The sequence below is a fragment of the Zalophus californianus genome, chromosome 11 (assembly GCF_009762305.2).
Source record: "Zalophus californianus isolate mZalCal1 chromosome 11, mZalCal1.pri.v2, whole genome shotgun sequence".
Classification (NCBI taxonomy): Eukaryota; Metazoa; Chordata; class Mammalia; order Carnivora; family Otariidae; genus Zalophus; species Zalophus californianus.
In genome coordinates, this window is record NC_045605.1 from 63,888,516 (window position 1) to 63,908,761 (window position 20,246).

The following is a 20,246-nucleotide window of genomic DNA, read 5'->3' on the forward strand; positions in this document are numbered from 1 at the left end:
GTGGGGCACAGTTCTGGGGCAAGGCCTGGGAGAGGAGAGATTTCATGGTGGGCCATGCAGCACTGTCAAGATTGGAATCAAATTTCTTTCCATACACAGACTATGTGGTTCAGCTTCAGGCCAAGGAGTGGGGCATAAGCAGGAGCCATATTCTGTGGGTGCCAGGCCCCTTGTTAGGGTGTCTCTGACACAGGCCACCAAGGAATGCAAGGAGGAAAGATGGGGTCCCTCGGGCTGGCTGGAGGAAGAGGGGACCGTGCACGACTGCCACATGATGTTGGTCCGTCCACATTGCTACCACCCACACGGCCCGGGCTGAGGCTCGAGCTGCTGCAGCCTCTAGCTGTCCATGCTTGGTGCTTCCTGTCTCCCCCTAGGAGACAGGAAGCCTCCTGCTGCAGCCCCAAGGAGAGCCGGGTCAGAGCCATTCACGCCCTGCACCTAACCAAGTTTCCCCTATGCCACTGTGGCTGGGGAGGGGGATCAGGCTTTTCTTGGGAGCCCCTGGCGCACTCCCCAGGTGCATAATCCCTGGCGCCAAGTAGCCACAGCAGCCCTGCCCTGCTGCCTGCTGCTACAGGAAGAGCCCAACCTCCTCTCTGCCCACCCCCACCTTCCCTTTGGTTCCACACCAGCCGCATGGCTGCAAGGCCTGTGTGGCCTCTTCTTGGGAGCAGCTGTGGACTGCCGCGGCACTTCCCAGGCGAAGGGTCTCCCACTCAGCACATCATGATGTCCAGGATGGTGACTCCAGCTCTCATAAGCACAGCACTTCACAGTTTAGATCTCTGCCTCATGGCTGCCCTCGGAAACAGATGAGCCCCATGTCCTGGATGGGGCTCATGACACAGCCATAAGTGGGGCCATGGTGCTGGATCTGGCACATTCCACCACATGTTGAACTGAGGAAGCCCCCTGGCAAGGTCTACGGTGGGCAGAACGGGACTGGGGTCCTCCTAGAAGGCCGGCTCTGCTCTCGGGGGCTTTCAGAGGCCGGCTGCCTGATGTTGAGTCTATCTCATTTGTGAGTGAATTAATTGTTGTGCAACCTAGAGCGGTGAGACAAGTTAATTACATAATTACTGCAAAACGACATGTTATTTCATGGCTGCAATATGGGAACTCTGTTGGAAACAATTGTAATTGCCCAGAAACTGCATTCGAGTGGCTCCGTTATCTCTCGATAACCATGTAATTAACTTGTGTTACAACTTCATCTGCAGTAAACTCTGAAGTTAGGAGTTGGGGGCCTAGGGGTGGGCAGAGCCCTCCTTGGCCTGAGGGCCCAGGGAGGGTCTGGCATGGGGCGGGGGGGGGGGGGGGGGGGGGGCAGGGGGGGCGCTCTGCTACCGTTCAGGGAAATGACTCACTTTTCCAAGCTGAGCGAGAAAATTCCTTGCCACAGCCTCCAGCCTCTAGCCTGCAAATTCATGCACTCCGACTCGGTCCCCAACTCACACGGCCACACACAGCTCCCTAGTTCCACAGTCACATCAGACACATCACACACAAAACCCCCACTGCGGCCAGGCCGCCTGGCTCTTTGCCCCTCTTCTCTGTCACACAGGCGGGCGTGGCTCCGTCACAGAAGGGGGATGCCCTACGGATGAGAACCCTTACCCCGAGATCCTTGACCCTAGCGATCCCTGCCCACGGATTGGGCCACTGGCCACAAAACCACAATGTGGGGAGGTAGCCACATCACTCCCAGTGGAGGGGCAGGCCTGGGGCAGGGTGACATGCGGTTCCCCATCCAGGAGCAGGCAGAGCTAGAAGCAGTGGGTGGGCTCCATCCGCCCTGGGCTCTGGGCCGAGGCCAGGCTGAGAACAGTCTCCGGAGGAGGAGAAGCAAGTGGCCTGACGGTGGGAGGAGCCTGTCCATACGGGCTTCCCCGTCCGGCCTTTGGCTCCAACAAGTCCCTATTTTCATACCACTCAGTGCTGCCTTCCAGGGTGCAGGCTCTGTGCTTGGTGCTGCGGCTGCAGCCGAGAGAGCAAGACAGCCCTCCAGCTGCCCCGGGGGAGCCCGGGCCCAGCGGTGCACAGACAACACCCAGGGCAGCGGGCTGGCTGCTGGCCCCGCCTACTTCTGCCTACACGCGCATCGGCTTGCGTGTCCGGGTCTCCTGCCCGCCAGGGCGCCTATCTGTCTGACTGCGTGGGTCCACTGGGCGCGCTGTCTGACTCTCTGCAGTTGTCGCAAGTGGTGCTGGTCCGCGAAAGGCAACCGGCCCGTCCCAGCTCTCCCTGCGGGCTTCGTCCTCACTGTGCTGGGCTCCACTCGTTTTCCTGGCTTTCTCCCTCCTCCTCAAGGGCAGGGACTGTGTCTGATCCATGATTCATCGGCATGTCTGGTGCTTGCAGCATGGGGCTGAGACAGAGTGGATAAAGGTTTGCTGAACGAATGAATGAAAGCCTCTAGCCTGCGTGGGCTGAATACAGGCCAACGGGACTGTTCTCGCTCACCCAGAAGAGCAGAAAAGGGGGGCCCCAGAGCAGGCCCCAGCTGCAGGGAGGAGACAGCGAACGCTGTCCATCACCCTGAAAGGGAAGAGGGTTTTGAGAAGGGTGTTCCCATGGTAGAAGGCTCAGGATTCGGGGTCTTACTGTGGGAGGAGGTCAGGGCTGAGTTCCTGGCCGGCGGCCTCAGTGGAGGGAGGCACACAGGAACCCAGGGAAGGGAGGGTTTCATCTTACCTCTCTTTATCTTGGGTGCCAGGGGAGGACACCCCCCCCCCCCCCCGGTCTCGTGTCTGGCTATGGGATGCGCGGGCTTGTCCTCCTCCAGCTTCTACCCCTGAAGCCCGCCTGGAGCTCCCCTGCCCTGCTCAGCAAGAGCACACACTGCAGTCCCACACCCTGCTCCATGCCAGGCTTCGGAGGGGCCCAGGGGAGGGCCCTGCTTCACTCCCAAGCAGAGGGGAGGGACCCCAGGTCTGTGTCAGTCAGGTGATCAACGCACAGTAACCTCCCCGGAAACATTCATAAGTTTAATCCACGCCAGTAATAAAATCGCATTACATTTCTCATAAAATAAATGTTCCCATTTATATACAGAAGACAGACTGTACAGGCCCAGCCTGGCCCCAGGAGGGGTCACACACAGACGGGCGGCAGAGGAAGGGCCGTCCCTCCCATCGAGGACGGAGGAGTTCTAATCGGCAGGAGAGTGGCTGGCCGGCCAGGCGGGTGGGCAGATGGGCAGACAGGCAGACAGGCAGACGGACAGATGGGCCTGGAGGCCAGGCGCCGGGCATTACTGAACCTGGGATTCAAAGGTGCCATTGAGCTGTCCCTCCTCATAGTCCATCTGACACAAGATCATGTTGTTCTTCAGGAAGAATTTGTCTCCCACACAAAATCTGGAAAATCCAAGCAGGAGAGAGAGGCCATGGAGGGGTCCCAGTGGATGGTGGGGGCTTTGCAGACAGGCCCCAGCCCAGCCCAGGAGGTGGACATGTGAGAACTGAGGTCCTGGAGAGTTTGTTCCTTCAACTTTCCAGAAGGGATCCCCAAAGGTCTCATAGCAAACCTGGTCAATCACCCTGGGTCAGCCCAGTCCTCAGCCAGGCCCTGTAGTCTGGGATGGAGGACAGACAGACGGACAAGTCTGGCCCACAGTCAGGTCTTCCCTGGAGGGGTGGGGTTGGTGGGAAGGTGTAGGAATAACCTACCCCAGTCCGAGAGAGGGAGAAAGAGAGAGAAGGACAAAGAAACAGAAAAAGACCGAGAGAGGTAGAAATGGGGAAGGAGGGAGGGGAAAATGGGTGATTTTTCCATCCTTCTGTTCCTTTCCCCAACTTAAGGGGATGATGACTCCATGCAACCCTTCCTTTGAACAGAATCTGTAGGTTTCCTGGAGCATCCTTCCAGGAGGAGATGACCCTGTCCCACTATCTTCCCTCCCACCCAGAAAAGGCCTTGCTTTGCTACCCCCACCCCCCACCCCTAGTCCTTCTAAAGTATTGGAGGATTCGGCCCTTTCCCCAAAGATGTCCCCAGGGTGGCTAGGGCTTCAGCCAGACCCCAGGGTCATGGGCCCAGTCCCAGCAAATCCCAATCCAACCACCAGGTGGCACTGCAACTTCACCGAGCCCTCTGAGCGGCGGGTCTGTCCAAGCCCCCAGCGATCCCCCTCCGTGTTCCCTACAGGTCCCTCAGGACCTCATCCTCTGGGAACACTTGCATGAGCTCCTTCCTGACATGGGGGCTCCTGAGAAAAGGGCTTGTCTTCCAGTGCTAGGTCCCCAGACAGGGCTGAGGGGTTCTGGCTCCTTCAGTCCCTGGGGCCTCCCACGGGGCTGGGACACTGCAGGGATCAGAAAGTGGCTGGGCTGGAACCAGAATCACAGGAGTGAGTAGCTGCTACCATAAGGGAATGGTCTTCCAGGCACAGGAACACCTTCTCACTAAAATGTACATGCATGCACAGACATATGGCAGACACCCAAGGGCACAGGGCGTGCACACAGACCCCTTGTACATGCATGTTTAAGTGTGTTTGCGTTCATACTCATCCATCATGCACACACATGCACACACAGCACACCCATACCTGCCTTGTACGTGCACATTTAAAAATCCACACACGTGTGTGACACAATGTACATACACAGTAAGCTCATACACATGTGAGCCATCACACTCGCGCAGACCTGGGCCCTACAGACACGCACACAACAGTGCTGGAGGGCACACATCCGGCCACACGAAACACGCAAACGCACATGCATGCTCAAGACAACATGACCTACGAGCCCGTGGACATTTGCACGGACACCCCCACAGCCCGGTGCTCCAGCATGCGTCAGCTGGGGTCTGTGACAGGTGCAGCACTCACCTCTGGTTGCAGAGCTGGCAAGCGAAGCAGTCGAGGTGATATACGTTGTCCCGGGCCCGCATCACCATCTCGAAGGCTGGGATCAGCTTGCTGCAGGCAGCGCAGTTGCCTGTGGTGCCAAAAAGCCTGCCACGGGAAGGGTGCAGGGGGCTCAGGGGCCTGCGGGGTCTGGGGGGCGGAGCAGCTGCCTCTACCCAGGGCCCCGTGGGTCCCTACTCCTGTGGGCTTAGCAGGTGGGCCTAGGCAAAGGAGAAGGAGCACAGAGGGCAGCTTCTAGATTCCTCGAAGAGATTGGGCTTCAGAGAAATCGGCCCAGCCACCCAGGGAGGGGAGCGTAGGGGCTCAGGGCTGGATGACACTGCCCATCCCTGGGCTGGGCTGTCAAGGCCCCCCTCGCAGGCTCCCACTGGGATCAGGCTACTGAGACCCAGGGCCACTGGAAGAACACGGGGCTGGGCCATGAGCGAAGACTCCAGGGTCACACAGGCATGAACTTGGGGGCAGTTCGCCTGCCCTCAGGCTGCTCATGGGTCTCTCTGAGCCTCATTTATTTTGTAAAACGGAGACTGAAGCGCATCCTTCGCAGGCTTGTTGTGGAAACCTCAGTTAACTCTCAGTCACAGACCATTTAGTGAATGCCTCAACCGAGTGGGTTTGCCACGTGCCAGGCATTGTTCGGAGGGCTGTACTAAAATCAACTCATTTAATCCTGACAACAACCCTATGGGGTGGTCTTTTTTCTGCAACCAACTCACTGGGTGACTTGCCTGGATCCCTTTTTCCTTTTCCTGGATCTCAGTGTATCCTTTTTCAAAAGGGGGTGCTGGACTAGGTGATCCTGTTCAAATGCTTCTAAAATATAGGACTGATGCCCAAAGAAAGTTCCAAGGCCATCTGGCACAAGGCCTCTTCCACGCAGCCGTTCCCTCCTAGCTGCTGGTTGCGGAGCTCCAGGGATGGGGCACTCACTTTCTCCCCAAGCAGGCCAATCGCGGGCCGGTGTTCAATGGTCGGAGCCGGCCAGGCTCCGGCTGAGCAAGCCCCAAGTGAGGCAAGGGGGGCTGAGAGGCCGGCGAGAGACCCTCTAATCCCTGATTTGTCCAGCTCAAACTCAGGCATCTGCAGATGAGCTTGGCTCCATTATTCATCAGCCTGAGCTGCCTGGTGCCTCAGATTAAGGCAGACAAAGACTGGGCCACAACATCTGCCTGCCAAGGGGGGCCTCACTGCCCCCAGCCCAACGCCCCCATGGCTGCAGATGGGGCAGGCTTCGGACAGCCCCACTCTGGGACGGAGCAGCCCAAAGAAGCCCCACCCCCAGCCCAGCCCACTGACCCACCTGGCCCCAGAGTCATTCCTTGGCCTCTGCCAGAGCCCAGAAAAAATATCTTCAACCTTCAGTAGCTGGCAGGGCTCAGAATGCTTGCGGGTGCTTTGACTCTGCAGACGAGCCCATGCTGCGCTGCCCCCCCGCCCCCGACCCTGTCCAGGTCCTGGGGACTCATCGGTCAGTGTGCCAACTCTCCTCAACCCGGGAGGTTCAGCCCCCAGGGGATGTCTGAGACCTTCCCATTTGGAGGCCCTTTCCAGGTCATCGAGGGGCGAGTCCCCAGAAATATTCTTCCTTAGCCCCTCCTCCTGGCCTCAGCCCTTTCTTCCAGTCCAGCGAGGAGCACTGTCACAGATCCTGAATTACTGCGACACTTTAAAAGCTTCTGGCTGAAGGCAGAAGTTGAAAGAGAAGGTGCAGGCAGGTAAGCCTTAGGCTCTTCCCCAAAGTAGGGGAGCCTCTGCTGAGAACCCTGCCCCCTACCACAGCCCAGACCTGAGCAGAGGGAGGGCCCCACGAAGTCCTTGCCCGACCTATTAATTAATGCGACGGGCCTTCCTTCCTCGCAAGATGTGGCCACCACCACCCAGCCAAATGTAGATGCTGGGTCTCAGCCAAGGCCCCCACTCTGTGGCCTCCTTCCAGCCTTGCTGATGTCACAAATGGCCTAAGGGAGGGTTAATTGGGGGAGGCAGCCCCAGGGAACAGGATCCAGGTTGTGGGGAAGGGTGGGTTAGAACTCCAAGGAATGCGAGCTGGGGAAGCGTTAGTCTTCATACTATTCACAGAGGGACAAACTGGGGCTTAGAGAAGGTCAGAAGCCAGAGGTTTCAGAGCTAGTTCAAACCCAGGTCTTTAAGCTCCGACATCAGTGGTCCTTCTCCCAGGGTCTGGCTACCTGCCAGACGCCCAGGCGCCCAGGTGTCTAATGCCAGGGCCCGCTGGGCATGGGGAAGAGGAGGCAAGGAGACTTCACCAGGCAGGAGGGGCCCGGGGAAGTCAGGGCTTCCCCACCTGCTCCTGGAAGGCCTCTGAGGTGTCCCCTCCCAGATTCCAGGGACAGGGTGGGTCAGAAGCACCTGGCAAAGACAGGTGCTGGTGCCCTTGGGAAACTTATCTCAGGTGCCCCATGGTCGCAAAGGCTGGCTCAGGCCCTGTGCTGGGCGCTGAGCATGGTAGGGCTCTGTCTTCAGGGCTCTGTGGACGTCTGGGGGAGCAGGGCCGAGCCAGGATGGTCGGTGATGAGCACTCAGGGCCTGGGTCTAGAGGCAGGGGCAGAGCCGTGCCAGGCCCGGGGAGGGTGGGCGGGGGGGGGGGGCTGGGGCCGGCGGGAGGCGCACCTCAGGTAGTCGCGTCGGCATAGGATGAGGTTGGCCTTGGTGTAGAGGGTGGAGCCCACCTCCCCCAGGCGGCAGTCACAGCAGGCGCACTTGAGGCAGTCCTCATGCCAGTACTTGTCCAGCGCCTTCAGCAGGTAGCGGTCCTTGATCTTGCGGTTGCAGCCCGCACAGCCCTTCTGCTTGCCTTTGGGCTGGACGGAGAGCATCGGCACGCCTGTGGATGGACAGACGGCAGACAGATGGACATGGGAGGGACTCTGTGGCTCCGGGCCTCAGGGCCCATCCCTCGAGGAATGGGAGCCCGCTGCTTCTCCCTGTCGCCCTCTCCAGGGTGGGGGTTCCCAGAGTCCTCACTTGCTCCCCAGCAAGCTCCCCACCTGGCCCCAGGTCCTGTCCTTTGAGCTGCAGGGCACAGGCTGTTCCCCTGGCCTGCGAAGGTCCTTCCAGAAGCCGTAGGCAGACTGCGGAGCCCTGCATCTCGAATCTCGCATCTGCTTGGCTGCACAGCACGCGTGTAGCCCCCAGGCCCACAGTCCCCCCTGAGCTGTTTCTCCCCACCCACCACTGCCTCCTGTGGGGCCTGCTCGACAGGAGGCCTGAAACTCTCCACAGGCTGCCACCATCTGGCTCTCCCAGTGGCCCCAAGAACCGAATCTCACAACGGGCTTGGGTCCACTAGAACGCCCAGATCTTTTTGCTACCTCAAGACTTCCTGACATAGTTTGTGCCATGGACCATTTTACCCTCAAAAGTCAGGCTACAGCCTCTTGGTTTACTCATGTAGAACTGTGGCGGGATCAGGAAGCAAGTGGGGCGCCCCCTGACACTCCCAGTGGGGGGGCGGGAGCTCTGGGTCTCCTGGCGGAGTGTGCAGGAAGGCAGCGGAGCCTGGCCTCCCGGGGACTCTCCCCAGGAATGCTTCTAGCTTGATTCAAACTTCCTACCTGCCCTGGCCTGAGGGTGGGGAGGTTCTGAGTCTCTGAATCCTTGCTCCTCCCACCAGGACACGGGTCTCTGAGCCCTGGGCCCCCTCCCAGGGCCCATGCATGCTTCTTGACATATAAGAAAAAATACAAAGGGTAAGAATTTCAGCATGGAGTTTACTGGAAGGAGAAGCTGACCTCCCAGCAGGCAAGTGTGTGCACTCATGCACACCCCATGCACACAGGCAGAGCGTGCAGTCACGTGCGGGCATGTGCACAGAGGCTCAGGCTCCTAGCCCCTGCCCTTGGGGCCACAAGGAGTGATCGCAGGGAGCAACAGTTGTGGAGGAGGTGGGGACAGAGGTCATCCTGAGTCTGCACATCCGATGTGGAGCCCTGAGGCTTGAATGTGGTGAAGACTGCTTGGAGGGAAATGCAGGGAGCCTCAGAGTCCAGACCCAGGATGGGGGCAGGTGGGGGTACCTGTAGGAGTTGCCTGAGAACCGCTCGTGAAGGCAGTGGGGGTGGGGGTGTGCGCCTTCCCTGACCAAGGCTCGGGAGCATGGAGGAGTCCTCTCTGGAGGGAACAGCCCACCCCTTCCTGCCTCCCTGGCTCTCCACCAAGCCCGTGAAGTCTGCCCTCCTCCTGGCCCCCTCCTCTCTAAGGGACCCCAGCACTCTCTAGGGCTCTGGGTTCAGCTCCCACTCCCTGGTACCCCCCCTATCCCTGCCTCTGCTCACTGCCCTCCGCCCAGAGTTTGAGCTGCTTCCTTCCCTTTCCCTCCTGGTGTCTGACCCTTCCTCAGATGTCCGAAGAGAGTCAGCCTCCAAAGGGCCTCAGTCTTAGAATCCACAGATATCAGGTCAGAAGGGCCCTGAGAGCTCTTCCGGGCAAATGCGCCAAGGAATGATGGGGAAACTGAGGCACAGAAGGTCTGAAGGTCAGGTCTAGTGCAAGCCACTCATCATCCAGCTGGCTCAGGGGGCCCTCCCCACTCCTGTGCCTTGCTGCCTCTTCAGACCTCTCTTGGGGAAGGGGCCCTCTAGGGCCCGGGAGCAGGACAGGTGACAGCAGAGGGGAGGCAGCACTGGCCAGCAGGGGACTCACTCCTACCTCCTTGCTCCAGACCCCGCTGGGGCCTGTTAGCTGGGACGCTTGCCGCCAAATTTCCTTAATGCAGCTCTAAAGGTTAATTGATCTGAGAGAGTGAGGGGGCTGAGGATGACTATGTCCTCAGGCCTGCCTGTGTCTCCTCCGGCAGGGCCCAGTCTGGTCACAGAGTTGAGGAGGCCATGGAAGCCAGCTGGGGAGCGGGCATCCCTGAGAGCTAAGGGGGCTCTGAAGGGTTCCTTCCAAGGCCAGGCGTACAGGGAGGAACCGGCTGTGAGCAAACAGGGGAAGGGTCAGGAGAGCTGGATGTGGGGAGGTCTGTGGGTCCCGGGCGTGGGGGGGAACTACTGTCCCTGGGTCCCGTGGAGGGAGCACCCAGCCTGCATAGCTATAAGCACACGCACCAACTTGGAAAATCTCAGGCCTGGCCTCTAGGAGAGCCCCGCCAAGGCTGGTTTTCCCCTTGGTACCTGAACAGGCAGCAGGCCCGACTCCCCCCCGCCCCGCCCAGGGCTCTAGCCTTGTGCTATCACTAGCAGGAGGTGTGTGAGTAACTAGAATGTCCACACGCAGGGGATACACCGGATCCACTAAGTTATACACCGAAATGAGGAGGGACCCCAGCACCAGAAGTGTCTGTCCCGCTCCGTCTTCCGTCTGGCATGGCTCCTGGCCAGGCTGGCCTTCTGAGCTCAGGCCCCAGCACGCCCGGACGCAGAGCCCGCAGAGTTGTGGTCTGTAGCCCTAGCTGGCCCGGCCTGGAACCTACAGGACCCAGGGAGGCCGTGAGGAGCGAAGCCACAAGCTAGCCCAGGTCCCCTGCGTCCTGCCTGTGCCTGGGCTGGCTCTGGCACACCGCCGGGCTCCGCAAGGCCTGGGAACTCTGCTTCCTGGGCCCTGGAGAACTCTTAAGAAGCCACAAGGCTTCTGCCAAACAGTGTCTGATGTCCACCGAGGCACAGACCTCTAGTGCTAGCCTGGCTAAGGAGCTCCCGGAGCATACGGGGACCTTGGGCTCTCTCTGCCTGGAAAGGCTGAGGTCCTGGGAGAAGTCTGACTCACCCCTTGCTCTTTACCGGGCACCCACACTGTGTTTGCTCTCTCACCGGGCTGGTTCAGGAGACCTGAAAACACTCCTGGAAAGGCAAGGAGGTTTAAAGGGGGCATCTCTGGTCTCCTGTTTCCCAAATGGGAGTGAGATGTTCCCCAGAGGGTCAGGGCTCGCCCTCCCTGCCCTGCCTCCCCAGCCCCCACCCAGCCCGCCAGTCAGCCCTGCAGACACCTCTTCCCTCCCTCCCTCCCCTGCCTGGCTCTGGGAGCTGAGCCTTGGGCCATGCACTTTCCATTAAGGAGATAGCATCCCTTTGCTGAAGTCCATTTGGGATCCATTTTAGTGTTATCTAAAAATCAAATCTACATGGTAATCCTTTTAATGTACTCCTGACTTTAGGAAAAAAACAGCTTTGCACTCCTTCAGGAAAGGTTTTAAAGCATTACCCAGTAATTACTACTCACCCATGAAAACACTGATATTTTACAATGGATGATGTTTGAGCCTGCCCGCACGCGCAAGCACACGCTCAGAGACACACAGGACCCGGCAAAATAACCGGTTCACATAGCCCGTGTGTTCGCCCTCGATCTCAGGGTATGTGTTGGGGGGGATGCCATCTGAGGGGAGAGAGGCCAAACCCCTAGCCCGCCTCTATGTCAGGCAAGCTGATAGGAGCAGGAAGCAGCCTCCCAGTCTGACTCATCTGGCTGCCAGACACTCAAACCCTCAGCTCTTTAATCTGGGGAAGAGCCAGACAGTCCCAGCGACCAGGAGGGACTGCCAGAGGTCATTCGGCTCTTCTGCACCCACCCTCCAGCCAGGAGAGAAGCCCTCCTCTTCACTTGGACCCCCCCCCACCAAGGGGTCTGCCCGGCCAGACTCATGTCCTCCGCAATCTCTGCCCAGCTACCCCAGACCACACTGCCCCCCATATCGGTCGTGCCAAGCCCCCGCCCTGGCTCCCAGTCCCCCTGATGCCTCCCTCCAGCTTGGACAGCAGGCTGAGCCCGGCTGGGGAGCACTCCTGCTGCCTCCCACAAGCTCCTCCAAAGCCAGTCCTCCACCCGAGAATGCCCACCCCACCCAGCCCCGGGTCACTCCCAGCTATGCCCTGCGCCACGCGGCCACCACTGGTTGCTCCAGCTGGTACCCGAGGTCCGGGGCCCCCTCCCAAGTGCCATTTTGTCCTGCTTGGCACTGCGGGATCTGGTCCCCGTAGAATCCTGGGATAAGAGCCCTCTCCATCCTGCAAGTGGACCGGTCAGCTTCTCTCCCGGCGCCTGACCTCCACCACGGCCCCAGGAAGAAATGCCTTGTCCCACCCATCCCACTCTCCACCCAAACTCGGGGTCAGCAGTGGGGCTGAGGCGCAGGGCCCGGAGCTTGAACTCCGAGAGCCTGCTTTCCAGCCTGAGCGCTGTCCCAAGGAGCTGCAGGGCCTGGCGCAAATCCCTCATCTTTCTGACTTGCTTCTGTGAAATGGGAGCCAACAAAGTCTCTTTTCACACAGATGGTGGCGAGGGCAGAACAAGGTCATGCTTATGAAGCCACAGCCGAGTCTGGCTTCCAGGAGGGACTGACACGCGGACTGCGGACTATTATTAATATGCATCCCAGGATGCCCTCCCCCTGTTCTGACCCTTGTTTCCTTTTTCCTGTAACTTTTTATCTTGACACAATTTCAAACCTTCAGAGAAGTTGCGAAATAGAAAGAATTCCTGCACACCTTTTGCCTAGATTTCCTAAATAGAAACATTTTACCATATTTGCTTTATCCTTCTCTATACATCTACCTATAATTTTGTTCCTGACTCATTTGCGAGTTGGGTTCAGACAGGAAGGCTTACACTCCTAAATACTCTGATGTGTATTTCCTAAAAGCAAGGACATTCTCTCACTTAGCCACAGTACAATTAACAACACCAGGAAATTATCATTGATCTAACACTATTACCTACAGACTTCATTCAGATCTGACCGATTCCCCCAATAATATCCTTTATGGCAAAATAACATTCTGGATCATGCACTGCATTCACTTGTCAAGTTTAGTCTACTTAAATCTAGAAGAATTCCTAAGCCTCTCTTTGTGTTTCAAGACACTAGCATTTTTGAAGGATACAGGCCAGTTATGGAGTATCCTTCAATTTGGGTTTGTGACACATTTGATGGTGTGACTTTAATTCTTCTGTGCTTCAGTTTTCTTTATTGTAAAATGAGTATGAAAACAGTCCACATCTCATAGAGTTGCCATGAGGAATAAGGGAGTAAATCTATGTGACGTGCTCAGGACTGACTGGACCCGGCAGTCAACAGTTAGCTCTGATTAGTGTCACCCCATCTGGCACAGGGGAAGGGATGACCTTAGTCACAACCCCATCTCAGGTCCCTCAAATAGTGACGATCACGAACTTGGAGGCAAATACACAAGATTTTGAATGTGCTACCCTGGTTAAAGTCACACAGGCACCGGCTCGAGTCCAGCGTGACCCAAAGGGCAGTCCCGTGGTCAAGGCGGACGTGCATAGAAGGAAGCAGCCCCGCCTGGCTGACAGGCAAGCAGGTGGGAAGAGATCACTGTGGCAGCTCAGGGCAGGCTCCTTGGGGGGCTGCAGGCGGGTGTCACCTTGGCATTTCTCGTCATCTCTGTGTCTCAGTAGTGCTCCTAAGCCTGTCTCGACACACCACAGCACGGCCACCCAGGGCAGAAGCTGGGCTCCCCCAGGGCTAAGGGCAACTTGCCGGGAGATAAGGCTGACTGCGCTAGCAGGGCTCAGCTTCTTAGTGCTTGGCTCACAGTGGCCTTGTGAGATAGATACATTATTATTCCCATTTTACCAACGGGAAAACTGAGACCTAAGGAAGGTTCCAACCTGTCAGGGGTCACAGCGTTAGTACGGGACAGAGCTGGGATTTGAATCCTGGCATCTGTCTCCAGGGCCCAAGCACTGGCTTGATCGGCTATGCAGTCAGGCTGTGTGCCGGGAACCTCCTGTGCTCACGGACCCAGGAGGGAGGCGTTAAAACAGAGAGCAACACAGACGCAGGACTCGTCTGCAAGTGTGCACAGCAGCGCACGGATACTTGTGTGGGGACATGTAATCACACACACGTAGGGCTGGGTCCACGAGAGGGCAGACTGTGTTGTTTATTCCACAACCCAGCACAGTGCTCAGACACATCCATGCATCCGAGCGCACGCGTGATGGGCGTGCTCATTACACACATCTATGCACAAGCAGTCACATGCACCTTTACTGCCTTTCAAAAAAACAACATTTCCAGAAAGTAGATCATAGGTCAAAATCGAGCTCTGATTTGAGCAAAACCCACGAGTAAGAGGCCTGGTGCCCCTGTTCTCAACACCACCTTCCCAAGGAAATGGAAGAGCGAGAGCCCCTGGGTTTTACTCGAGATGACCCATGGGAGCTCTGGTGCTTCTCCAGAAAGGCAGCCCCACACATTTCATCCCCTCTCCAGCCGCTGGGGGTGGGGTGGGGTCTGTGGTCTTTGGGAATCTGGGTCGCGGCCAACCTGCAAGGTGCTTGTGCCCACGTGGGCCCGCGCCTGGGGCTAGAACGGCAGAGTAGGGTCCCAAACAGAGCCAGCCAGCAGCCCCTCCATGGCATCAATCCTGTTTAATAAGGAAATTTGAAAGTGTAATCTAATTCTGCAGAATCTCTTTAAATCTCGTTTTCTCAGAAGTAACTTCATTTCGCACGGACACATCCAGCCTTGTGAGAAGGCCTCCATTTCACACCAGTTTTATCTCCACAATTTCTCGTCTCACTGCACTCCTATCCCAGGGCCTTGCCATGCAGCAGGCGAGGCCTGAACTAATAGCATTTCCTACTCATTTGGAATCAAAAGCCAACGAGAACAACTGTTGAAACGCGAGGCTACAGCCCCCTAGAGCACGTTCATTACCACCCCTCGGCGCACCCCTTCGCAGGTGGTGTGCTCATTCCGTGAGATGAGGGAGAAGAGTCAGGCTCCCATGGCCTCCAACTCCCCACTGCGCCAGGGGAGGGATGCTGGGGGTGGCGGCCAGCTCACTGGAGGACTGGCCCCTTTGGCTCTGGCACTGCCCCTCAAGGGGGTCTGGGAGAAGAGGCAGGCGGTGTAGACACAAAGACTGTGGGCCCTGCAGACAGACGGCCTTGGCTTGAACTTTGGCTCCATCCCTTCCCAGCTCTGCCTCAATTTCCCTACCTGCTAAATGAGGACAGCCCACTTTAAAGAGTTATTCTGAGGATTAAATGAATGGACATGAAGTACAATGTATGGACATGAAGTACACTATTTGATATAGTGACTTAAAAAAATCAGCTAAGGGACGCCTGAGTGGCTCAATCGGTTAAGTATCTGCCTTTGGCTCAGGGTCCTGGGATCGAATCCCGCTTCAGGCTCCTTGCTCAGCGGGGAGCCTGCTTCTCCCTCTCCCTCTGCCTGCTGCTCCCCCTGCTTGTATGCTCTCTCTCATCCTCTCTCATTCTCTCTTTCTGACAAATAAATCTTTAAAAAAAATCAGCTAAGAAAAATGAGCTACGTCTTACGATCCAAGTATTCTCTTCCTAGGTTTACCCCCACCAGCAATGACAGCTTATACCCACTTGAGGGGATGTACAAGGATGTCCAGAGCAGTTTTCTTCATAACAGCCCCAAATGCAAACACCACAAATGCCCATCAGCAGTAAAATGGATAATACACTATCGTGCAGTCACACAATGGAATAACACACAGCCCCGAAAAAGACGGAATCACAGATACACCTACAACATGGATGAATCAGATGGACTAATGTTGAAAGAAGCCAGACACAAAGGTATATACTGTATAATTCTATTTATACGTATTACCCAAACAGGCAAAACTGATCTGCGCTGAGAAATGTCAGAATAGTGGTGTGTATTATCACCTGGCAGGAGGTGTGAGGAAGCCCGGTGAAGAACTGGAAATGTCCCAGTCTTGATCTGGGTGGCGTTTAAAGGGGTGCACGTAAACGCAGAAGCTCATTGGACTGAACATTTGAGACATGTGCATTTTACTGCATACACGTTACCCCTCCAAGAAAAAAATAAAGAACTGAGATGGGCACCCCTCGGCCAGGACTTTGGACGCCTCTTCATAAAACCCACCATTCACTCAGCACTCACGACACCCGTGATCTCAGGGAATCCTCAGATTCACTCTGGCGTCCTAATGATGACCCCCATTCAACAGACGAGGAAGCAGAGGCCTAGGGAGGTTCAAGCCCTTACCCAAGGTCACATAGCTAGGAGGCCGCAGGGCAGGAACTGAAGCCCCCCCGGTGGACTCTGGAGATCAGGTTCTCATCCAGCCCACGCCCCATGGCTTCTCGCCACAGATGGGTTGAGGAAGGCTCACTGGGGCGGCGTCTGGGTCCCTGTGTGTGGCCTCGATGCCAGATGATCTGGGGTGAGGGCCGGGGCATGCCTCGAGCAGGGCCTGGGTTAAGAACAGGAGAAATGATGGCCCAGGCAGGGCACGGTCCACATGGTCTGGTGGGTCACAGGCCACTTCTGCTCAGCTGGTGGTCCCACAGAAGCTATAGCTGTGGGACCTTGGAAGGGCTTCAAGGCGGGGCCAGAAAGGGGATGGGGACCAGAAGGGCCGTGTAGAGCCAGACCTAAGATGTTTGCATCGCAGCCAGGAGAGGGACAAAGAAGCCTTGAGACGGCACATGTCCTCAGGGGGGTGGGCCGAGCTGTGAGGGGAGGGCTGGGGGCTCCAGACTCAGACCCCAGTTGCTGGGGGGGCCCTCAATCAACAGCCAGGGGCTGGTGTGTGAATGAGGGAAGAGGGGAGGGAGGGGGACCTAGAGTGGGGCCCAGCTCAGGGTAAGCAGCTGAAAGGAGGTCCAGCAATAATTGCCTTCTCTGAAGTGTTAGGTCCCTTCCAGTTCCCACGGTCCGCCACAGCAGGGCAGGCGGAAGCACCATCCAATGCTGTCCCCATACATCTGCAGCTGCTATGGTCATGTCCAAATGCATGACAGTAGCCTTTATTGCCTACTCTGTGCCCAGCGCTTTACATTCTCTAACTCTCATCTTCCCGATGACCTGGAGGTCAGAGAAATCACACAACCTGCCCAAGGGCCAGGCTTGGAGTGGCCAAGCGGGGGCTTGGGACCCAGGCAGCTGGCCCCACCCCCTTCCTGCTCGCAGAATGGCATCATCTTTTTCCTAAGCAGTGGGGAAAGTGAACTTCTGTTTGGACCCAATCTGGTCCCTGCAAAAGAAGAAAGGTCTAAAGGCCCCTTGTGTGTTACATCAGGACAGGACAGGCCTCTGGGCCCCAGCGCCCCCCAGAGGAGCCATTTCCTATGAAGGTGTATTTTTGCAGCACGTTTTGGGGGCTCAAACCTCTTTTGGAATGATGTGTCCTAAAGCCTGACCCTGCAGGGACCCTCGAGTGTCCGGAGTTGAAGGGGCTGAGGAGTTTCCTCGCACATCTCTCCGGCCCTCACTGTTGAGGGAAGCCAAACCCAGCACAGCCTGCTGTCTGGTGGTGGCTTTAGGGGACCTAGTCTAGACCTTGCAGGGGCCTGGACGATGCGCTAGAGCAGGTGCAAATGGAACCTGCTCTCCAGAGACACGCCGTTTCTGCCTTTCTTCAGTGAGGGGGACTTAGAAACGTTAGAAGCTGCAGGTGTTCTTTGGAGTCTGTCAGGGGAATGAAGCTTCAGCTAACTGCACAGTTACCTGCAGGATGAGTGCAGGCCTTCTCTTCCAGTTCTCTGGTTGTTTCTATAAGTCCCAGACACACCTCAAAAGCAATAGGTCCAAAACGGGACTCTACCTCTCCTCCCCAAAACCCGGCTCCTGTCCCCGTACCCCAGGCTCCCCTTCATCACACTAACACTGTCACCCGCCCAGATGTTCAGGCCAGAGACTCAGGGTCACCCTCGGATCTTCCATCATCCTCACTCCCTCTCACCTGCTGATTGCCACTCCCCGGCCTGCCTCTCACGTCCATTTCCAGAGCCACCACCATCTTTCACCACACTATCAGCATAGCTCCCTACCAGCCTCTCATGTCTACTAGCTACAATCCATTCTTCACATAGCAGCTACAGAACTGTTCCAAAACAAAGTAGGTCAGGTCACTGCTCAGCTTGAAACCCTTCCATAACTTCCAGTGGGCTGAGAATAACATCCACCCTCTTCAACAAGCCTATGATATCCTCATGCGGTCTGGCCCCTGCCTCCGCCTCCCATACTGTGTGCCAGCCACATTCCAGATCTCCCTCCTGCCTCAGGGCCTTTGCACATGCTGTCTCCCCCCTCTCTTCCCAGAATACCCTTCTCTGCCTCTTCATGTGGCTGGCTCCTTCTCATCCTCGGACTTCAGCTTAAATGTCACCTCCTCAGAGAGGCTTTCCTCAATCACCTTATTTCCTTACTGAAATGACTCCCTGGTCACTTCCTTCTGAGTTTTTAAACATAATTTGTAATTGTTTTACTTTTTTGTGTGATTGTACTTACAACAAATGATCGGTCTCTCTCAGGAGAATGAAAGTGCCACAAAGGCCTATTTTGGGAGTCCTGTCTTATTCATCCACTGTGTCTCTAGCACTGAGCCCTTTTTAACTATCAGTTCAGTTAATGAATAAAGAGACTGAGCAGAATCTATCCAGATATTATTGGTAAAAGTCTGCTGGCCAGAGGGGACTGATGCAGATAGGCAGGCTCCCCGGAGATGGGAGCCTTAATCGGGCTTGTTGCTGCCCCATGCCACACCCCGCTAGGCATCTATAACTCTGTGGCTCTACCAAAGCAGAGCTAACTGTGGCAGTGCCTAGGTCCTGCCATCCTCAATCTGGAATTATGAGAGGCCCCGCCCAGGGCTCCAACTGAGAAATGACAGCTCTTTTGCAAATATAAACCGTCTACCCCTTAGATCAAGGGACAACAATCCTCTTCTTCAACCCCTGCAGACCTGTGAGGAATGAAGTCCCCCTCTGAATGTCCCTTTGCACATAAATACTCCAGCCCAACCCTCAGGGGGTGGAGGTAGAGCCCACGAAGTTCAGTCATCGGTGTAACGTCAGCAGCTCAGTCTTTCCCTTTGTGCCTGTGGCCTGGACACCCCACCTCCCCTGGCACAGACCTAGCCTCCCCTACTCCCCACCTGAGGGTCCTTTTGGCTTAGGGGTGTGACCACTCCCCCCTCCCAGCCAAGTCTGAGCCTCTGGGGGCCAGTGGGAAGAAAAAAAACCCCGAAGGTTACTACAGAAGAACCCCAGGCCCAAGCCTTTCTCATCTGCAGCCTCCGCCAAACCCTATCCTGTCCTGGGCTGCTGAAGCAAGCCCCCAGGCCCCTTGACAGGATGCTGCTTGGAGCTGCACAGCTGTGGGGAATCAGCGGGAAAGCGTCTGGAAGCTGTGTTCCCCAGACAGCAACTCAGCTGCTCCCTGGGCACCCGCAAAGCCCACATCACCCATCTAACAAAACAGGGCTCCCAAGGGGCCTGCAATCTCCGCAGAGGAGGAGGAGGGCATGGACTCTCAGACGAGTCTCAATTTCACAGCCATCAGGGACGTGAGCACCAACGCGCTGAACCAGAAAACGAGAGTCTGGCAGGAGCTGCAGACACACCGTGAGCGCCAGGGGATCAGAGATTAGGGCCCTTCAAAATCAATTTGAATTCAAACTTTTAAATGTGTTCTCCAGACACAAGGAGGGGACCCTCCAGGCAGGCTCAGCCTAACCAGATGCTGGGTTCTGCTTCCTTCTCGAAGCATCCAGAACTTATCTGCTAGCCACTGGCTGGCCGAGGGAAGGGAGGACAAGTGCTCCGCCCCCAAGGTCACAAGGACAGGCACCTCTGGGGTGCCTGCCTGAGGCTTCCTGTTGAGACCCTGGGGGCTGCTCCACCCGCCTTTGTAGACCTGGCTGAGAGAAGCTGAAGGCAAGGCCTGTGTGGGCCAGATCCCTGTCGACCTCCCAACCTGGTTGAGGAGGCTTATGGGGCACCAGTGGATGAAGCCACTTAGAAGAAGACCGTGGGAGTCGGACAGGCAGGGTTTGCGTCTTAGACCAGCCACAGGCTCCCAGAGAGATCTTGGTTCAGAAGTGGATTTCCCTTCCAGAAACCGGGTGGGAGAAAGCTTGCTGTGAGTATGTGTCTTGAAGAGCAGGCCCTGTGAAGTCAGAGTGGTCTGCAGCCCTCAGTGCAAAGGGAAAGAAAGTATCCTGCGTGTGAGTCGGTACGGCAAGCTGGCTGCCGGGCAAGCTGGTGTGGCCGCTGCAGGCCGTATCATCCAAGGCATGGTGTCTGCCACCAAGGAGCTGACAATCGGTGCTGTCAGCGGACAGACCATGTGTGGAGTGCTGAGTATCGTCCTGGGCCTGGCATGGTGAGATGGACAGGGACACACCAGGCAGCAGGCCTCATCAGGCAGCTGAGCAGAACAGACTGCTCAGCCAAACCCTGGAAAAGGGCCCCTGGGCCTTTAGTAGGAAGACCTTGGAGGCTCGGGCTGGCAGAGGACGCTCTTGGCAGCTCAGCTGTGGTCCCCCTGCTCCTGCCTGGGTCCCTGCTTAGCCACATTTGTTCCTCCAAGGGTACGATCGGCCCACCACCATGCTCCCCAGTTCTCTGAACCTTAGGCCACTGTTCC

The 20,246-nt window shown here is 56.9% G+C and overlaps 1 protein-coding gene across 3 annotated transcripts in view; it reads right to left on the reverse strand.

The window, feature by feature from the left end:
- Positions 1–2,969: 2,969 nt before the first annotated feature.
- Positions 2,970–20,246, reverse strand: part of LMO1 (LIM domain only 1) — a 40,629-nt gene continuing 23,352 nt past the window's right edge. For all 3 annotated transcript variants that reach the window (XM_027579028.1, XM_027579026.2, XM_027579027.1), the window contains 3 exons: positions 7,511–7,724; positions 4,841–4,966; positions 2,970–3,362 (listed from right to left, as the gene is read on the reverse strand). In XM_027579028.1, coding sequence (XP_027434829.1) covers positions 3,257–3,362; positions 4,841–4,966; positions 7,511–7,724 — 446 coding nt within the window. In that variant the 3' untranslated portion in view covers positions 2,970–3,256. The remainder of the gene's footprint in view (positions 3,363–4,840; positions 4,967–7,510; positions 7,725–20,246) is intronic.